At 33.8% G+C, this 21,866-nt stretch overlaps 1 protein-coding gene across 1 annotated transcript in view; it reads left to right on the forward strand.

Moving 5' to 3' along the window:
- Positions 1-21,866, forward strand: part of LOC127221898 (low-density lipoprotein receptor-related protein 1B-like) — a 224,389-nt gene that overhangs the window by 7,551 nt on the left and 194,972 nt on the right. The window contains exon 3 of the mRNA XM_051183851.1: positions 11,901-12,083. Within this exon, the coding sequence (XP_051039808.1) occupies positions 11,901-12,083 (183 nt within the window). The remainder of the gene's footprint in view (positions 1-11,900; positions 12,084-21,866) is intronic.

Consider the following 21,866-nt stretch of genomic DNA (forward strand, 5'->3'; position numbering starts at 1 on the left):
TGACAGGGTAATACCATGTCTTTATTAATTCTTCTGTTGAGATTGTTTCTGGTTTCTGGCTACTATGAATAGAACAGCAATGAACATGGTTGAGCAAGTGTCCTTATGGTAGGATGAAGATATAGAAGATATATTTCAAAGATATATCTTTGAAGATATAGAAGATATATAGAAGATATATTTCAAAGAATCATATAGGTATATCTATTCTCAACTTTTTGAAGAGCTGCCATAAGGATTTCCATAGTGGCTGTTCAAGTTTTTACTATAATTCACAATGGATGAGTGTTTCTCTTATTTCATATCTTCATCAGCATGAGCTATCACTTGTGTTGTTGATGGTAACCATTCTGACACATGTAAGACAGAATCTTAAAGTTGTGTTGATTTGGATTTCCCCCATGACTAAAAATGTTGCACTTTTCTTTAAGTATTTTTCAATCATTAAAATTCTTTTACCAACTTCACATCTGATAGAGGATTAATATTCAAAATATATAAAGAACTAAAAAATTAGATAACAAGGAAACCAAATAATTCAAATAAAAAGTGGGATATAGATACATACAGAGAATTGTCCAACTATGTAGTTAGTATTAATAGAGCTCTGTAACACAACTTGAAATTTGGAATGATGAAACCGCCAGCAGTTCTTTTATTAATCTGGATTGTTTTAGCCAGTTTGGATTTTTTGTTGTTTTCAAGAGCTGAGAAAAACTGTGTTGGAAATTTGATGGGGATTTTCCTGAGTCTGTAGATAGCATTTTGTAGAAGGCTATTTTTACTATATTAATTCTATGGATCAGAGCTGTGAGCATGGAAAATTCATCCATCTTCTGATAGCTTCTTCATTTTTTTGTCTTCAAAATCTTGAAGCTTTTATCATATAAGTCTTACCCTTGCTTGGTTTGAGTTACCCTAAGATAATTAATGTTATTTAAGGCTATTGTGAAAAGTATTGGTTCCTTGATTTCTTTCTCAGTCTGTTTATCATTTGTATATAGGAACACTACTGTTTTCTGTGTCAATTTTGTATCCAGATACATTGCTAAAAGAGTTTATCAGCTGTAGAAGTTTTCAGACAGAATTGTTAAGGCCACATATAGTAACTATCATATCATCTGCAAATAAAAATACTTTGACATCTTCCTTTCCAATTTATATCACGTTGATATCAACTTCATTTGTCTTGTTCCTCTAGCTAAGAGTTCATGTATTATATTGAATATGTATATATAGAGTGGACAACCTTTTTCTTGTTCCTGACTTTAGTGGAATTGCTTTGAATTTCCCTCCACTTAATTTGATGTTGGCTATAGGCTTGCTGGAAAGTACCTGCATTAAGTTTAAGCCTATTCATCGCATTCCAAATTTCTTGAGGACCTTCATAATGAAGGGGTGATGGATTTTGTCAAAGGCCTTTTCAGCATCTAATGAGATGATTGTGTATTTTTTCTTCCAATTTGCTTATATGATGGATTACATTTATTGAGTTTTTTGTAAATTGAACTGTCCCTGCATCTCTGGGATGAATCCTACCTCATCATGGTGGTTGATTTTTTGATATTTTCTTGGGCTCATTTTGCAAGTATTTTTATTGATTATTTTTACATTTATGTTCATAAGGAAAATTGGTTTATAATTTCCTTTCTTTGTTGTGCTTTTATGTGGTTTGGATATCAGGGTGCCTGTGGCCTTATACAATGAATTAGGCAATGTCCCTTCCGTTTCCATTTTTAAGAATTATTTCAAAAGTATTGACATTAACTCTAAACAAATTCTGGTAGAAGTTTGAAAACAAAATAATCTTAATTTTATCCAGGGCTTTTTTTTTTTTTTTTTTTTTTGATTGGGAGATGTTTAATAACTGATTCTCTTTCACTGGGGGATTATAGTAGAGATTATAGATCTGTTTAAATTACTTATATAATCTTGATTTAACTTTGATAAGTAATACTTATCTAGAAAATTATTGGTGCTGGAAAATGGTTCAGCAGTTAAGAGCACAGACAATTATTCCAGAGGACCTGGGTTCAATTGCCAGTACCAACATGATAATTCACAATTGTCTGTAATTTTAGTTCCAGGGGATCTGACACCTTCATACCAATGCACATAAATTAAATATTATAAACAGAAAAACATATCTATTTCTTTTATGTTTTCCAATTGGTGGAATTCCTTGGTGTCCGTCTTTATGTCTTTTTTTTTTCTAATTTTGTTAATTTGGATATTCTTTATGCATCTCTCAGTTTGGATAATGGTTAGTCTGTCTTTTATGATTTTCTCAAAGAACCAATGTTTTTGTCTCATTGTTTGTACAGTTCTCTTTGTTTCTATTTTATTGATTTCAGCCCTCAGTTTGAAAATTTTTTACCTTCTATTCCCTTTGGTTGTGCTTACTTCTTTTTCTAAAATTTTCAGATATGCAAGAAAGTTGATAGTATGAGATCTTTCCAGTGCTTTGTGTAGACTCTTACTGCTATGAACATTCCTTTTAGCACTGCTTTCATTGTGTCCCATAATTTTGGTTATGCTGTAAATTAATTTTCATTGAATTTCCAAAGAAAGTCTTTCAATTCACTAGAAAGTTGTTCAGATTCCATGAGTTTGCAAGATTTCTGTTGTTAATTATCAGCTTTAATATGTGGAAACTTTAGGATCTGGGGAGTTATCTCAACTTTCTCCTCTTTGTTGAGGCTTTCTATGTTCCATATATGTGGTCACTTTTAGTGAAATTTCCTTGAGATTGTGAGAAGAAGGTATATTCTTTTGTATTTGGGGGAAATTATCTCTAAATATCTGTTTTCTCCACTTGCTTTATAACATCCATAAGGTCCAGTATTTCTCTGTTTAGATTTTGACTGGATGACTTGTACACTGGTAAGAGTAGGGTATTGAAGTTTCCAACTATCTATATATGAGGATTAACTATGATTTAAACTGTGATGTTTCTTTTATAAACTTGGGTGCACATGTATTTGGGGAAATGATGTTGGAAGTGGAAATATTATCTTGGTGGATTTTTTCTTCTAATGAGTATGTGGTGTTCTTCCCTATCCCTTTTGATTAATTTTGGTTTGAAGTCTAATTTTTAAGTATTAAAATTACTATGTTAGTTTGCTTTTTAGGTCCATTTTTATTGGAATATCTTTTTCCAACCCTTTCCCTGAAGTGATCTTGAGGTGTATCTCTTGGATGCAACAGAAGCATGAATCCTTTTATTATATCCACTCTGTTAGTCAGTGTCTTTTTATTGAGAAATTGTGAACTTTGATGTCGAGAGATATCAGTGACCAATGATTTTTTTGCTTTCTGTTCATTGTTTTTTGTTCTTGTTTGTAGTGGTGGTGGTAGTGATTATGTGTGCAGTTGTGTTTGCCTCTCTTGATTTTGCTGGTGTGTGATTAATTTTTCCTGTGTTTTTCTGGGTGTAGCCTATGGAATAACAGGGCGTGTATTTTAGGATACCTTAGCTATACAGAGACATGACTGTGTTTTTTTTTATCTAAATATTTTAATTTTTTTCTTATTTTATATATTGATCCAGTTCCCTCTCCCTTTATGTATCTTGATGCCAGAGGAATACAGTTTTATGTATAATATGGTTCTCAACCAGAATCCACAAGCAACGAGAGGGCTAAGCTTCCTCTTGTTTCTTGTTCACCAATAGAAGTGGAAGCAGTACTGACAAGAGGTCTCTGTTTTTCAAAGTACATCTGTACAGCTGTGCTACTGGATTCTTACACCAAGGCTTAGTCAAGATGTGCTTCTCCAATGTCACACCATCTTACTGTTCGTGTTAGAGAAAGACCGGATATTGAGATGGAAGCAAACAAAACAAATAGAAAAAAAAAAGGCAATCTACATCATAATTAATTCACCTCTCAATGATTGAGTAGGTGTTCATGATGTTGTAGGAGTAAAGCAATTAACAGTGGGGACATTGCTCCTAAAATAGCTCTTAAACTCCTTCAGAGAGTGTTTGAACTTTTGAAATTTATATGAAAACTTAACTGGATTTCAATTTACTGAAGTCACCAAAATCCTCTGTGGAGTTTACTCTTGGTGTTTAAATTCACACACTGAAATACTACAACCGTCCTCATGTAGATAATCACTGCACTATGGGATTTCATCATACAGACTTTTAATGTTATGCCTTTTATATTAAAACTAGGAAAGTATGGTTTATGAACCATAATTGGAAATTACAACCATTAGGAAGCCTTTACTATTTAAATTCTCTTTGAAAATAGTTTAATCTTTTCCTATTTCATTAACCAGTATTATTATTTATCATGAAAGCAAAGAGAGTGGTAACAATGGATAACCCCTAAGAGTATTTCAAGAAATGAGCACAGATTCCCTAGCACTTAGAGTAGATAAACAAATAAATACGTGTTCCAATAAAACTTTATCAATTGAACAGATTGAATACTGGAATTGTTCCACAGTTTGTAGCTTGACTTCTTTTCACTGGGAGCACAGAAATAAATTATATTCTAAGTAATAAATTGCCTTGTATAACTTTACCCTTATATTTCATAGAATGCCACACTTACATGGCAAAGTACCATGTAGAGAATATACTAGGAAAGATGTAAACCACTAAGACTTTTTAAACCTCCTCTATCCCTCCTTTGAACCTATGTCACATATATGTGTGCACAGCCATATTCTTAAGTTTCAGTGATTTATTTGTGTTATGTATTTGAGTGTTTTCATACACCATATGTATATATATATATATATATATATATATATATATATATATATATATATGATGAGGTCCTCTCATATCCTAAAATAGGAGCTTGTGAATCTCCATGTGGGTGCTAGGAAATGAATCTGTCTTAAGTAAGAATAGTAAATGCTATTAATATTAAGACATCTGTCTTGGTTAGGGTTTATATTGCTGTAATGAATAAACATAATGAAAAGAAAGTTGGGAAGGAAAGCATTTATTTGGGTTATACGTCAGCATTTTTGTTCATCACTAAAGGAAGTTAGGAAAGGGTAGGATCTCAGAGGAGCTAATACAGAGGCTGTGAGGGGGAGTGGCTTACACTTTTCTTCCTATGGCTAGCTCAACCCGTCTTCTTTCAGAACCCAGGAACAATAGCCCAGAGATGATACTACCCATTGATAGCCTCCCTCATTGATCATTAAATGAGATAATTCCTTACAGCTACGTCTCAATGAGGTACCAGAGGCACTCCAGTCATGTTATTTATTTATTATCTCATTACCTCCACTATATTCAGAATCTTTATGAAACATTTATGGTAGAGTTTTTATATGAATTTTATATAAAGTAGCACAATATTTTCTATAAATTTAATTTCAATGTTCGTTTAACTATATAGGGGTATATTATTTTAGAGTGGATTGAAAGATTTTCTTATGTTTTTTATTGTGTTCATGTCTATGTGTTAACATGAATGCAATGTGTTTGTGTGTGGGCATTCCATTCAATACTTCTCTATTCAGCCCTTTTAACTGATTCAAACAACAAATATATCAAAATCTGAAATGTACCTTTTTTCCTTATTTTACATATCGATCAAAGTTCTCTCCCTCCCATCCTCCCATACCCCACTGACCCCCCCATCCACTACCAAGAGAAGGTGAGGCCTTCCCCAAGAGGGATCATCAAAATCTGTCAAGTCATTTGGTGTAGGGCCTAGGCCCTCCCTCGTGTCTCTAAGCTAAGGGAATATTCATTCATGAGGAATGTGCTCCTGAAGTTCTTTCATGCACCATGGATACATCCTGGTTCCACTGGCAGAGGTCCCATAGACTGCCCAGGCCTTCTAACTAACCCACGTTCAGGGGTTCTGGGTCGGTCCATTGCTGGTTTCCCAGCTATCAATCTTGAGTCCATGAGCTCCCCCTTGTTCAGGTCAGCTGTCTCTGTGGGTTTCAGCAGCCTAGTCTTTGCTCATCGATTGTCCCTCTCTGCAACTGGATTTCAGGAGTTCGGCTCAGTGTTTAGCTGTGGGTGTCTACTTCTTTTTCGATAAGCTACTGGATGAAGGCTCTAGGATGGTATATAAGATAGTTTTCAATCTCATTATCAGCAAAAGGCATTTAAGGTAACCTCACCACTATTGCTCAGATTGTTAGTTGGGATCATCCTTGTTAGTCTCTGGACATTTTCCTAGAGTCAGTTCTGAAACTTATTTCCCCCTAGTATTAAATGCTCTTCATAAGTACATCTCATGTTCTACTAAGTGCTTCTCTATTCCAGACTAAATATTAGAGTTTGGAGGGTATTTGCTTTGCTTAAAACTAAGTATAAAACCAGTGACCTGGCTTTGAAGGAAAACAGCAGAGAAGTAAAGGGAATAAAGAAGGAAGACCTGGAAAATCCACCAGGTGTTGGCATTTTATCAGTAACCAAGGCCAGGTGAATCTATGAATACACATAAGTTCCTTTAGAGGGAAACCTCATGTTTGTCTTTCTTACTAGTTCATGGTTCATGGTGTCATAAAACAGGCATCATTTACATAGAAATGGATCACATATTACATGTATGATGGCTAGAGTCCAGTACAGACTCAGCATGAGCACAGGCATTCCAGGATCTGAGAAAGAGAGAACCAGAGAAAGAGAGCCAGAGAGAGAGAGAGAGAGAGAGAGAGAGAGAGAGAGAGAGAGAGAGAGAGAAAGCTAGAGAGAGAGAGAGAGAGAGAGAGAGAGAGAGATGGAGATGGAGACCTGATTCCTAGAGTTTCTCAATATCAAAAAGAACCTGACATTGTTATTGGAAACCTAAGCTCCCCTGAAATATGAAGAATCTAAGGCTTTCTCCATCTGTTGATAAGTAGGGTGAGGCCATGAATCTGCTGTAGATTGGCTTTTGTGATGGACAAAAATCTGGAAAAGAAGTCTTGCACAAATGCCTTCCATTGCTGAGAGAATATTTAATACATAATTGTTAATCACATATCTAGAAAGAAAGGCAGACAAAGCAGAATCATATGTGACACAAAAACCTGCAATAACTTTGATGCTCAGGTAGCATAGTGCTTTATACTTTTCAAAGCAGTGAACAATGAATAGCAAGCTAAGGCAGAAAACCATCAAGGCAATAAAAAATAATTTTCCAGAATGGACTCAAATTTTAAAAAAAATAAACATATTTTCAAACGTATACTCTCTTTCCTCTGAGAGGAAGGCTTTAGCATACATACTACACCAGAGAATGAATGTGTGTGTGTGTGTGTGTGTGTGTGTGTGTGTGTGTGTGTGTGCATGGAATTGCCATTTCTCTCTGTTCTTGTAGAGTTGGTAGTCTTCCAACTACAAATATTTAGTCACAATTGATTCATTTAAATATTGAGATAAATTCTAACATCAGTTGCTACATTTCCTCTAGAGCTTTGTATTTATTTATTTCTTTAATAGATTTCCCAAATTGTATGCTTGGTTTAAATAGCATCAGGGTAAAAATTTCAGTAAAATTCCATTAGTTAAAAATATAATAACCAGCATCAGCAATGTGGAAACACAAGAATAAAACAGCATGTGCACGCACATAAACACAGGGCCATAACTCCAGCACTCCACTGAGACAGCCATAGCACAAAGATGGACTGTGCCAAGCTCTGAAGCTGAGGATGCCAGGGCTCAGGGGAGTCACACAGTTTGGAACTAATGTTAGAGCAGTTGTTGCAGGCTCTACTGAGGGATGCTGCTCTCTACATAGAGGAAAATCAGCAACTGTTAACAGAACCTGATTGTATTTGGCAAGAGAGTTAAGACGAATAAAACTACAAGACTTGTTTTAATGATTGGGAAGAAAAAATGCAAATGTTTGTGTGCATTTTGTTTATTAAGGCAAGCAACTTCATTATAAACCAGTGTTCAAGAAGATAATATAGATGTGCGGATTGTGCATCTTGATTCTACACACACACACACACACACACACACATTTTGACAAGTAATAGAAGTTTCTTCCTATTATGTAAATACCTCTGATATTATATGCATGGAATGCTTATCTGAATAAAAGATTTGATCTTCATATCGTTCTATTATTCCCTTTGCTTTCAGCTTAAATATAAACATTTACCGTCATATAAATGATTTTCTAGATCTAGTCTCTGCCCACCTGTTTCTTTTTCTTCTCACCTCTGCTCACAAGCTCCACCCAGTTTTATTAATTCCACTAACTTTGTGAAAAATAAATCTTTGATTTGCACTGATATAGTTAAGTGGTGTGATGATTCTTAGCATGGGAGAATGCGTTCAATCTTGAACCTAAAGGACAAAGACCATATGAAAGAATCTTCCCTTCCACTTACTTTTCCCTCTGGCTGATTACTAAACATGATTCAGAACTCCTGTTATGCTTCTGTCATCAGAATGGCTCATGTGAGACCTCTAAGGCTACAGTGGATTTTATCTGTCCTCACAGCACTTGCTCCTGCCATGAGTATTTATGCTGTGGCTTGGCAATTGCACACTTATCATGGTGCCCACATCCCTGTGAAATGTTTCCAGAAGCAGAAGCCATGCCTGCTATTTGGACCTGGACAGTCCAACAACTGGTGTTATCTGGAATCTGATTCAAGCTTCAGACTATCAATTTTCCCAAACAGTAGCCAGAGAAAATTCACATTGTGGACTAAATTATATTACTACAGTGTTTCAAAATCTCCAATATTGATATAATTGAATTTATCTTGCCATGGTTATTAATTAATGCCCACAAGATTCTGTTGCTAACCTTTCTGATCTAAGTTCATTCAACAAATCCTATGTTTTTGTATGTGCTTCAAATTAACTGTTGCTATTAGATCTTTCCTGTTCCTATTCTTTCTGCTTACTAAACTTTTATTCTTTTCCATAAATTTTTCATTGTTTTACCAGACCATTTTAGAATTTGCTCTTATGACTGACTCACTCTGTAACTAACACTTAGTGTTTTATAATCAAGTGTCTTTTAGGGCAATAGTGATTGACTGTTGCAATACATTTCCAGTTGGTCATACCCCTTTGAATGGAAGTAATCTAGATGGTAGGATCCAAATCTGTACATATATGTTTAGCCAATGAATTGTGATTAAAGTGTATTCCTTTCAGGGATGATAGGGGCCTTCTAGAGTCCTGCTTCCTTTCTTCCTATTTGATAGAGTCCTGCTTCCTTTCTTCCTATTTGATAGAGTCCTGCTTCCTTTCTTCCTATTTGATAGAGCCTTACATCCTTTCTTCCTATTTAATGGCTTAAATGAACACCAAAGAAGTAGCCACCCACATATCCACAATGGTTGGTTGAAAAGGGCAATATTTAAAACTTTTCCAAATTAATACAGAGAGTTTACACTTGTGTTTCACGTCAGTGTAATGGGTCTATATCATTCCATCCTGTTTTCAGTGACATTATTAAAATTCATTACTCATCTTGTTTCTAACTTTCTTTCTGGATGTATTTTCATGTTTACACAATTTACCATATTCCTACATGTTTTTCTTATAGGTCATGGACATCACTAACCACAATTTCTGATTTTAGGACTTACTGCAGTTATTTTTTTATTTTCTGACTTGCCACCAGCTGAGGAAATAACCCTAAAAAAACTAAACTGTCTAAGGCAATAGAGTTACAGATTGTGTCATAAAAAACTAACTTCTACCATGACCTTACAGAACAGTAAAATATATGTTAAATTTTATTAGAAGTAAAAGACTGAATTTTAGTAACTTAAATACAAAAAGGAAATGAGTTCTTATTTTCTTCTTGATTTCTGTATGAACAAATTTCACTTAAGGTTTGAGCCTACTTATGACCAAGGCCCTTCTATAAGTTCAAAGGGGTGTGGTGATAAAGAGGGTAGAGAAGACACTGCTGAATTTGCTATCTCTGACACTTATTTTCTACATGTCTGTTGGAAAATTAACAGTCTGTGTTACTATAAGTCATTTTTCACTTATTTGTTTTTTTTTTTAACAAAATAAAAGGAAGCAAATGAATGATTCATTTTCATACCAGGCTTTAACCAGCCACAGTAGTTACTGTGTAGTACAGGGTAATGGACTCTGTAAACAAGCATTGGAAACACAATGGATAGGAATAAAACAAATGCTGAAAGGCATGCAAAGTATTGTCTTCTGTTGATAGTCAAAAGTACTGCAGAGCTTATATGGGTTGAGGGGAGCATATGTAGCAATGTAAAACATTACATATAAATCCAGTTTCAGAAACTATAATACCTAATCATGAGAGTACTAAATAGAAGATACAATTTTAATTTATTTTTCAAAGAAATTCAGTTTCCTATGAAGCCAGAGACAACAATAGGTAAAGTGTATGCAAGAAGGTAGTGATAGCTGGGAAGAATAGTGTGACAAAGAACAGGATATACACATGAAAAACATGTCTGAATATACTTAAGGGAATTGTTCTGTCATGCCAAATTGGATATAAATAATGCATCCAATTCACCATACCTGGTTACATTCTAGCTTGTAAATGACTATAATTTAGTTGTCTGTAGTAGCCTTTAGATGTTGCAATAGCCTATAAAGTTTAGACTTATAAAGTTAAAAAATAAGAAGGAAAATATAAATATAATCCAATATGTATCTAAATATGGAGACTGGAATCCCTGTTCTCTACTAACTTGTCTATTATCCTTGCCTTCATAAGCATTTTATTGGCTCTGAATTTTTAATGTTTACCCCTCCAGTATTTTTTGGAAGCCATACCAAACCTTCCCCAGTATTAATAATAATGATTCACTTGAAAGATTGTCATTGAAAATTCCTAAATAAAACAAAGACGTTATCTATTTATATAACAGGACAAGCAACCACAAGCACTGTAGATAAAATACTCACAGATTTCAAATGTAGTCCTCACTGTAACACTTCCAGATGGACAAAAGGACATCTCAAGTTCTTTGTAGTTGCTTTAATAACATCAGAATCTTGATCTTAAGTAAACCTATTATTAAAATCCTTGCTTCAGTCTCCATCAAGCCAACAAATTAAGTAGTTGAATAATTGTCAACACAGGTAAATTAAAAGATCTTTGCTAAGAATGATAATACAACATATACAATTTTTTATAGTAATGTAATTTATTACATTGAAACTTCAGTCATCAATATATATTTATATATTTATTTTATAACAGTATTGGGAAATACTGGTAAATACTATAGTAGCTATTTTGAAACTTTAAAAAATTGATTATACTTGAATTTTTCAGTTGTTATAGTATAAGATATATCTATGCCCCGATGTTTATATCCCTTACTCTTAGTGATGATTCATTTATACTACCATTTTATCAAGAGGTCAGATGGTAGTGTATCTAGATATTGTATGCTTTCTCAAGTAGGATTTAATAGAATTTAAAAACATAATACTTTATTAAACATCTTTAAAATGTTTTGCTTTGACAGTAGAAATGAAATCTTGCTTCTTGAATTTACTTACTGTATGTATGTGTTTCATTGCTTCTACAACTTTCAGTTTCTATTTTCCAAAGGTTTTCTTAGTCACAAAGTGCTTATTTTTTTTTTTTTTTTGGTTATTTATTTCTTCGTAATTTGAAAGATATTACTTCAGAAATGTCAACTATCAAGCAAAGTCTTATCAATAGACTTTTGTTTACATGGCTTGGAGAAAATGCTTCCTGAAGGCACTAATTAAGAGAACAGTAAAGCATCCATCGGTCTCTTTTATCATTTATGTAAACCTTCAGGAAATATGAAAGAGACAGTAAATATTATTTTCTCTTAATTATTCATGTTTTTAAAGTGGAGTTGAAATGCTGGAACATTTCATAGCTGTTAAAGTAAAACATATAATTTCTCTAGAGTAATAATATAACCCAAATAGAAAACAAAAATCATTTTCTCCTTCTTCATTTAAAATTAAGAAGTTCATTCTCCTGCTGGCTGTACTGGGAATGAGTTTCAGTGCCATCCTGATGGAAACTGCATCCCTGATCTGTGGCGCTGCGATGGAGAAAAAGACTGTGAAGATGGCAGTGATGAAAAAGGCTGCAATGGCACCATTCGGCTGTGTGACCACAAAACGAAGTTTTCCTGCAGGAGTACAGGTGAGCTCAAAGAACATCACAGGAGCAGAACCCTTTGACTCAGGTTCTATTTGTAGCTCATCTGTGAAAAGCATTCTTTAGATTTTGGTAGCTTAGCTCACATTCTCTGAGTAATAGCAAAGTGTCTGTCAGAAGCATTATGGGTCAGGCACAATCTTATCAAACTTTTTTTTATGAACTCATGGATGAAACAGAAGGGTTTAACTTGTTAAGTATTACAGAATAGGAATAGCAAAAGTAAACCAGAGATCAGTGTATTTGGGTTCAGAACCTCTAATAGAATCTCAAGGTCAAAGAGGCATGCATCTGCTATCCCACATTCTGTAATTCTGTAAAGTCCCCCCCCCCAAAATGAAAAAGCCACTGGGGAGGTTGGGTAACACATGTTAATTTATATCTACATTTCTAGATTTTGTTGTCATTGCTTAGCTCCTGTTGAGTGTCTGCCATTTGATATTCCATAAAGGTGTCTATCGTGGCATTTCCAGTTTTTCCTACTTACCAAGAGTTCCTCTTGAGATCTCACTGACTTTTTTCCTCTTTCTATGCCTGATGATGAGATAAAGTTAGTATTTAACCTTAGAATAGTTGAATATAATCTAATGTATTATATTATATTTAGCTGTGATATCAACAATTGGAAGATTTACTGATAGGTTTTATAACACAGTTTCCCGTGGGTTTCACAATATATTTTTGAGTCACTCTAGAATTTCCTTCTATTGTGAAGTTGCTTGTGTGTCGTATGGCTCAAACATGAACTCTCTGCTTTCCTTTCCTCCTTTCCTTTCCTTTCCTTTTTTTTTTTTTTCTCCTATTCCAAACAAGAAAGACAATAGAACAAACAGCTGTCTACAAACAGAGTGGGAAGGTTGTGACTGATGGCCATTTCTTCCCCAAACACACTACCTTTGTCACACTGAAACACTAAAATAAAAAGAAATATTTGTTTTCATCATCATGGTATACAAATACATTCTCCTAAGGCCCATTCCTATTTAAGATGCCATAATGCTCAACTGGTAACTTTCCAAACAATATTTATTCATACATTACTTTTCTATTCTGTTGAGAGTTTCTTACATGAGTACTGCATTTATATCCTCCTCCTGTACTCTTTCCCATCATTCCTATGATCAACAACCCCAACCATTTTAACTTTCTATCTCTTTTTTTTCTTTAATTGTTACCATTCTTAATTATGTCTCTCTTTGTATATAATCTATAATATACAAACTGCTAAGTCTATTCATAGTTGCTCACATATATATGATCTTAGGGATGACTACTTGGTATTGGAAGATCAATTAAGGACTTCTGCCCTGAGTAGGACTGAATCTCCCATTCATAGCACTCATTAACTTCCTGTAGATCTTCATCTTGGGATGGGGCATTTTGAGATTTCCTACATCCATATTGGAATATCAAATGGTATTGCCATCCTACTAGTTTGGTTTAGGCAGCCATATTGTTAAGATTTTATAGGCTCAGCCCCTATCATACATAGAAGGCAATCTGCAACAGAGTTGCTTATTCTCTGCCTCTTAATCTTTCTGTTCCCTCTTCCATAATGTTCCCTTAACTGTATGTATAAGGACTATTAAATATGTATTCGGCAGGCCACTTTCAGTTGTTTTCTGCACTGTTACCAGTTGTGAGTTGTTGTGAGGGACTTCATCTCTGCAAAAGGAGTTTTCTTTGATGAGATTTTAGAGCTAGGTTCATCGATTGGCATAAAGGTAAGTAGAGTGAAATTATAAATTATACAGAGGTAGGAAAGTAGCAGTAATATATTCTCTAGTTCTATGTCCTCATTAGAGAGGGTAACACAGCTACAGTACTGGCATTGAAATATACCTGTTCAGGGGCCCTTAAGTCCAGTTAGAAAGTTATTGGGTAGCCCCAAGATATAGTGCAATATTGCACTTTTGTGGCTGTCTTGCCCTGCTGGTAATTGTTGTGGGTCATAGTTTCATAGGTTCACATTGTTATCGGAGTCTCAGCTGAGCAGGACTACTGATTGCTTTTCTTCCTAGACAACACACATAACATCTCCCTATATTAGAAGTGCTGATCCCCAAAGAGGAACAAACTTGATTCCATCAAGTCCTGTGTTTAAATATCTAGTGTCTTAGGCATTAGGGACATACATTTAAATCAAAGACAACAGCAAAAGCTTATCTAGTTTTGTTTCTGTTATATGTTTCTCTTGTCAAAAATTAAAAAGGAACTTTCTCTTTTTTGGTGATGGAGTTTTTGTTAAAATATATATGTGTCTTGAGGTTAGGATTATTACCCCAATTGCCATAATTTCATGTAAAGTGTATATTATATGCATACATATATGCATATATTATTTATAATTTTAGATAAACAAAAATTAATGTAATTCCTTCTTGATTTTTCAAACATCCTCAGTGTTTTGTTTTGTTTTTTTAATTTCTTCCCATTCCAATTCCCTCTGTATTACCTTTCTTTATAAACCTTGGCAGAGTTTTGCTGGGTACGATTGTCTAGATGGGCATCTGTGGTCATTTAAAACTTGAAATATATCCTTTCTGAGCCTTCTTTAGTGTAAAATTTCAATTTACAAAATATGTATCATTCTTGTGGGTTATATCGTGTCTTACAGTGCTTTTTCCTTTTGCTTTATATTTAGTGTTTTAACTATTATATGCTGGAGGGAGTTTCTTTTCTGGTCTTATCTGTTTGATGTTATGTATACTTCTTGTATTTATGTGTGTCTTTCCTTAGTTTGTGATAGTTTTCCTATGTGATTTTACTGAAAAGTCTATCCATTGGCTCAGGATTCTTCCATGACTACAATTTAAATACCTCATCGTTTTCATATTGATTGCTTTATTTTCTAATTCCTCTTCTATTTTATCTTTAAATCCTGATATTGTCTCTTCCACCCAATTCATTTCTATATTTTTATAGTGGGGTTATTGATTTTTTTCTGTACATTATCATTTTAACTTGAGTTATCACCAATATTTTTCTTCAGTGTGTTCAGTTCTCAATTTCTGAATTGTTTTCATTATAAATTCAGCTGTATGCCTTTTGTTTTTTAAAATGTCATTCTGGAATTTATTGTTATTAAGTACATTAAGACATATTTCCCATCTTCTTTAATCTCCTTGAGTTATTTCATAGAGTTTAAGATTGTTCTTTTAAATTCTGTCTTGAATATAAACACCAGTCACAGAAAGACAAGCATGATATGTACTCACGCATATATATAGATATTAGACAATTCCTTAAGACTTGCAGATTTAGATACTGTTTGGATTTTTATATTGTTTATAGTTTGGGGATGAGATCTTGGATAGACTCCTTTCATTGACTGTGTGTCAGATAGGAGATGGTCGGACTACTTCAGACTGGATCTGCACATACATTATGTAGACCAAACAAAGCTTGTAGTTTCAATGTGGTGCTGGCAGGTGATAAGCTATATGAGTTTGTGCTGGTATGTAGCATATGCAAGAAATACAAAACCCAGGGATTGCGATTCAACAATATTTCTCATAATTTTGTTTATATTGTTACATATAAAAATTGATTTAAGGAATATTGGTTACAAAAATATAGATTTCTAGGTTCAGGAATTATTTTTAGTATTCAAAAACTTACAGATGACTTTTTTGTCAAATATATGAATTAAGACCTTCTTAAACAAATTTTATTCAGTAAATTGATTCTGACACTAAAGAATCCATTTCTTAACTCAGAACAAATTTGTTGAGGTGCTGCTTAAATTTAGTATACTTAGATGTGAATCCTAAGTTAGGCTGTTGTTTCTCCATAAAGAAATATAAAGATAAGAATCATAAACAATAGTTAAAATAGCTCAGAAAAGGATGAAAGAATGAGCAACATTCAGTTAGTGGTTTTTAACAGCTCAATTGGACATAAGGAGTTTTGAGATTCTACAGAATAGTACATTGGATAATACAACCAATTGTGTACTTCCAAGGAGCTGGAGAGAGAATGTTAATTTTTTCAACTCAATATGCCACAGCACATTATGAATTGTGTTCATGTATTAAAACTGAATGCTATATTCCCTGAGTATATGTAATTCTTGTGCATCTATTTAAAAAAATATTGATTGTCTGTGAAAGGGCATCATCCAGCCCAATGCTTGTCTTTCAAGTATGAAGACCTGAGTTAGAACCTGGGAACCCATGTAAAAAACAAAAATAAAAATATAAGCATGGTGGCACGTGCTTGCAAGCCAGCACTGAGGAGATCAAGGTTAGAAGGTGCATGGTGAGCAATAAGTCAGTGAGAGTCAATGGCTTTTTTAAAAAGTGCATTTGGGTTTTGGGCTGAGAAAAGACATCCAAGGTTCTTTTACTTTCATATATATACACAAACATACATGCTGCAATTTATTTAAAAGGAGCTAAATAACAGTATATTTTTTAGCTATTAAGCAAGTAAAAATTGGTTTTAACTTACATGAACAGAAAGTACACATAAAAAGATAAATAATAAAAGACATGTATAGGAAAACTTAATAGAATGTTTCATTGCCCTGAGCTTGATGTTCCAGTGTAGAGGTTGGTGACAGAATGTAATAACCATTTACAAACGGTTTCTTATGGATATAATTCAATTTAAAACTCAAGTATGAGGAGGATGTTTGGCAATTGTTAAAAAACTGGTGTCTTCGTGGCACTCTTATGAGATTTGAATTATATCTTTAATATGTTTATGTTAAAGATGTTTATAGCCAATTTGTTCAAGGGCATCAAATTTTTTTGTGTAAAGTCAGGGTTATGAAAAGACTGATGCCTCCTTTTGAAAACGTAGTGAGAGAGGTGATAATATACTCACCCTATACCTGAATTTAATCTGTCTTTAAACATAATGGAACACAGTATATCAAGATTTGGAAGCCATAACTCAAAGATTCATGTTAATGTTGACTATTTGGACCTATATGAACATTAGTGATATTAAATTAAATTATGCATATAAACACTGACCTTAACTAAATTCTAAAATTATTGTTCTATTGAATTTTCTAATTGTTTACTTAAACTTAGTTTACAAACTAGAAGACCTCAATGAACTTTTCAGATTTTTCAATTCAGAATTGAGGTTTATTTTAAAAGATGTCTCAAATGCTAGTTAAAACATTTAAAAGTTTCAGTAACAGATTTATATTTGTTTATTATAATGGCATTTCTCCTATACAAATTGCCACCAATTAGTTTTCTAGTATATAACAATTCAGAGTGTTTAATCATTATTAAGAACAATGTGACAGGATAAAAGGCACTAAAATATAATACAACCATCAATATTTCAGAGTATCTTAGCTCAAAGGACCAGTGTCCTATCACCTCTGTTCTCTCAAACGTGGACATGTAAATAGCACTAGTTCTATGGATATCAAATTGAATGGCATGGGGAAATTCATTTCTTCATTATTTGGAAAGGACATTCTTCAGATTGGAAACAAAAGACAAGATTTAACTCAGAAGGTGATGTCAAGATTATGGATAAAACTGCTTCCCAGGTGAAAAAAGGATATGAAATTGATTCTGCCTTCCTGTTTTGAGGAGTTTATGGGGAAAAATAGTGTAAAATGATGTGTACATGAGCAAAGATATTCAGTGCAGTTTGTTTTGCTTTGCTTTGCTTTTCAGTTACACATATGGAAGTCATGTATTTCCTATCAGTAGGGGAACTGCTACATAATTACAGTGAAGTCACATAATGAATTATTGTTATTCTTTACCACATAACAGACACTATGACCACAGCAATGATTTTAAAGAAGGACATACAATGGCATGTGTTCCTGTTCAGAGGTTTAGTCCATTATTATTGTGGCACATGCAACTTTATCTCTCCCTTTGCTCTGGAAACTTTAATCTTCTTATTGTCTTACCTTTTCCAGATTGTCACATATCTGTAGTCACATACTGCTTGTTCACTTACAAGTATAAGCTTGAATTTCTTTTATATCTTTCCATAGCTTATTCACTCCTTTCTTTCTGCACTTAACAACCATCCACTTTCTGCGTGTACCACCATGTATAATTTTTAAAATGTATTCATCTGGTAATAAAAATCTTAATTTCTCTAAGTTTTCATGGTTGGCAATTAAATTAAAACAAACATTTATTAAAACTTGTGCATGGACATTTATTACGATTTATAAAAAAATTGACCATTACAAACTTAAATTATCCTGAGTGGGCAGGGTTGAGGGAAAGGGGAAGAGGACAGAGGTACAAATATTATAGCATCCTATAAGGTAGAAGTCTTTTCAGTAACAGAACTCATGACTTGTTCAGTGCCATCCTTGTGTCCCTGTGACTACATGTTGAAAATGTCATAGCATTTTTAAGTGTAAAAAAATTTGAAATAGTATTTTTATAACAAAGATTATTTCTTAAGATTTAAAAATGAAACTGTCACATTTTTGTCTCCCGATGGGAATGAGGGCTATGGCAAAAGCACAATGTAGGTGTCATTTTTTATGGTATCTTCTTTTGATTAACTGCCTTTCCAGTGATTGTTATAAATTGATGTTAAGTCATATTCTTTCACACTAGATTCCATTAAAACACACAACATCCATTTTCCTGTTGGGTCTCAAAGTCAGGTTAAGAATTATGTAAAAAGTGATCCTTAGCAAAGAGATGTAAACTAAAGCAATGGCTGAGCATGGGGGTCACCTTGACCAGCAGCCAACTCTGTGCTGATCAGACATGTCCTAACAAGTCACTGTGAATTCTACTGAGTCACAAGCCTGGTTCTTGTCTGAGTTTAAATTGTTTTGTTTCCTGTCCTAGAATTAGATCAGCAAATACAATATGAGAAGTGAGTTTCAGCTGGAGTTTGAGATCTAAAGGATCTTCCTTTTCTACAAACAGCAAATGGAATACTTTGCTTTGTTTCTCACACAAATAACATGGAGAGATTTTCATTATCTGTGTGTCACAAAAGTAATGAAATATTTTGTGTATTCTTTTTCATGAGCATTGTCCTTTTGATGTTGGTTTTCCTCTTTGAAACTGTTAACTACTTGGCTGTGTGTTTATTCCATCTACAGTTGACCTGGTCCTCTTTTTTGTTTTGTTTGTTGTTATTTTAAGGACACTTATGTTGTGATTCTCTAGTACAGTAGGGATAGGAAATTTTATAATTTTTGTTTCTTGCTCTTTGTTTTATTTCCTCACACCAATTACTACCCTAAAACACATGCTATCTAACAACCAGAAAAAAAAAAAAAAAACAATCTTTTATGTTTACTTTTTCCTGTAGTCATCCAACTTCCCTTGTGCTGTTCACCTTCGAGTTTGAAGCTCTGTGTATTCCTTCATGCCTTGATGAAAATTTCTCACCACAAGTAATTCTCCCATTCATGGTGGTCTGTCTTGAGACCACTTTTGTACTTCAGCAACTGGATGACTTCAGATAATTTAGCAAATATTTGCTCCAGTCTCCCGACACATAAAACAGAGGTGATAAAACTAACAACTTATCGAATGCACAGCGACTGGAGGCTGTCCAAGCACACTATGTCTGTCAGTGTAGCTGCCGGTCCTTTCACTGCACTGACTGAGCATAGGCCAGGTCTCTTCCAATGTTTTCCCTTACCTTGTCCCTTTTTACCACCCAAGCATTTAGATTTCTTGCATTTTATTTTAATATTCCTTGTCCTTTTCTGTTTATCATTTTTATTCTATTTTTAAAATATCAATTGCATATACAATGTGGGTTAAAAGTTTCATACACACAGACACACACACAAACACACACACACACACACGCACACACACACACACACACACACACACACACACACACACACACACTAAGAGATCCATCTGCATTTCTCCCAGGATTAAAGATATGTGCCACCACTGTCCAGTTATACTGCGGTACTGGAGCACATGGTGAGAATGTCAGGATTCATTGGTGTTGCCTGAGGAGAGGGAATTTGTAGCCTTCATTAACCAACTCAAAGGAGCAACCCATCCCATTCTTTCACTGCCCTGTCATTGTGCTAAACTTACAGATTACTCTATAGAATTTATTCTTTATGTAGACGATCTCATATATCAGAAAACAATTGTGTATTGTTCATCTATCTTGCCTTTTGAATTGGATCATACATTTCTCACTGGAGGTGACAGAGCCTATGTATTTTGTTTTGTTTTGTGTGCCCACTGTGAAAGAGCAATTCACAGAGTAACAGGATGTACAGGATCTATAATTTTGTGTCCAGTCTGCGGGTCTTTGTGGCAGGTATACAAGCATTTCATCTTGATCATTTTAAAAACCAACCCACAATATATAGAAATGTTATATAGATGTATGCCATAGGAAGATAATACAATACAGAAGTATTTTAAAAGTTCACCTCTTTCTGCCCTGTGTCGACAGTGCCTAACTCTTGTTTGGCAGGGCAATCACATTTGCCTATTTTCAGTATAGTATTCTAGAAAGATTTCCCTCTGTAGCTATGGGTTCGGAGATCCATGGAATATACTGAATACTGACTACTGACTAAAATATTTGAAAAAATTATGTGAGTATTTAATGTGTATTCTGTTGTTAATATCCCCCAAGTAATATTTATAAATGCTTACTTAACATTTACCATGTGCTAGATTTTAATTTCATAAGTAATCCACTGATATGAACTGTTATAGGCAAATACTTCACCCAATTAATATATAGGACTTGCAAATTGCTGACTTTTGATCTGTAGAAATTCCTTCAACCAGTTTCTTGTGAACCAAGACAATATTAATGCATTTATGGAAATGAAATAATACATAGTCATAAATATACAAATCATTTTAATGTGTAAGGAAGCCCATATCTACTCGTTTAACACCTTTTTAAATTGATTCCTTGTAAGATTGTTTCTTAATAACTTGCATTCACTTTCTTTCACTAAAATCACTATTGTAGTATATTGCACTGCAATCCTGATTAATTTCTTAGGATGGGAATTTGAATTTCTGACAGTCTTTCCATAACATGAAAAACACTAATATACACAACAGCAGGCAGTTTCAAAATTAGATTGCTTTTTTTTAAAGATTTGATGCAATTTGCATTTTCTTGATTTATAAATACTTCATCTTCTTGTCAAATCTATCTGATTATCCAATATTTTGATCTTGACTTATCTGATAGAAAAGAAATGGCACCAAACTAACATTTTAGCTCATGTTTTTAAATACCCTGTACTCAGAAATTATTATTTCATTAAAATGTTTTACACAATAGATTATTGTATCTTATCATATCAAACTTTCTAGTTTAGATAAATATGTCCAGTAATGTTTTTATAGTATTTAATGAAATTTATGATCTGACATATTGATGGGGTCTGTATGCCATTTCAATACATGCATCAAAAGTACACTGATCAATTACTCCTTCTCCTTTCACAACTTCTAGTAATGACTATCCTACATTCTGATAGACCTTTTGTTTATTTGTTTAACTTCAACATGTGAAAAAGAGCATATGGTATTGTATTTATGTATATGATTCATTTCCTTTAGCATAATGCTGTCAAATTCTACCCATATTATTAGAAGGAAAAAATATATAAATACTAAAGTTGAATAGTGTGTGTGTGTGTGTGTGTGTGTGTGTGTGTGTGTGTGTGTGTGTGTGCATGTAGGATCTTTCTCACTTGGTATAATTTCAGATGTCTATTTGTGCCTTGATTGTCTGTATTAGGTGATTTTCAAAAATTCATGGTCTATGTCAATTATCATCTTTTCCATACCT

This window comes from Phodopus roborovskii, unplaced genomic scaffold (assembly GCF_943737965.1).
Source record: "Phodopus roborovskii unplaced genomic scaffold, PHOROB, whole genome shotgun sequence".
NCBI classification, from domain to species: Eukaryota; Metazoa; Chordata; class Mammalia; order Rodentia; family Cricetidae; genus Phodopus; species Phodopus roborovskii.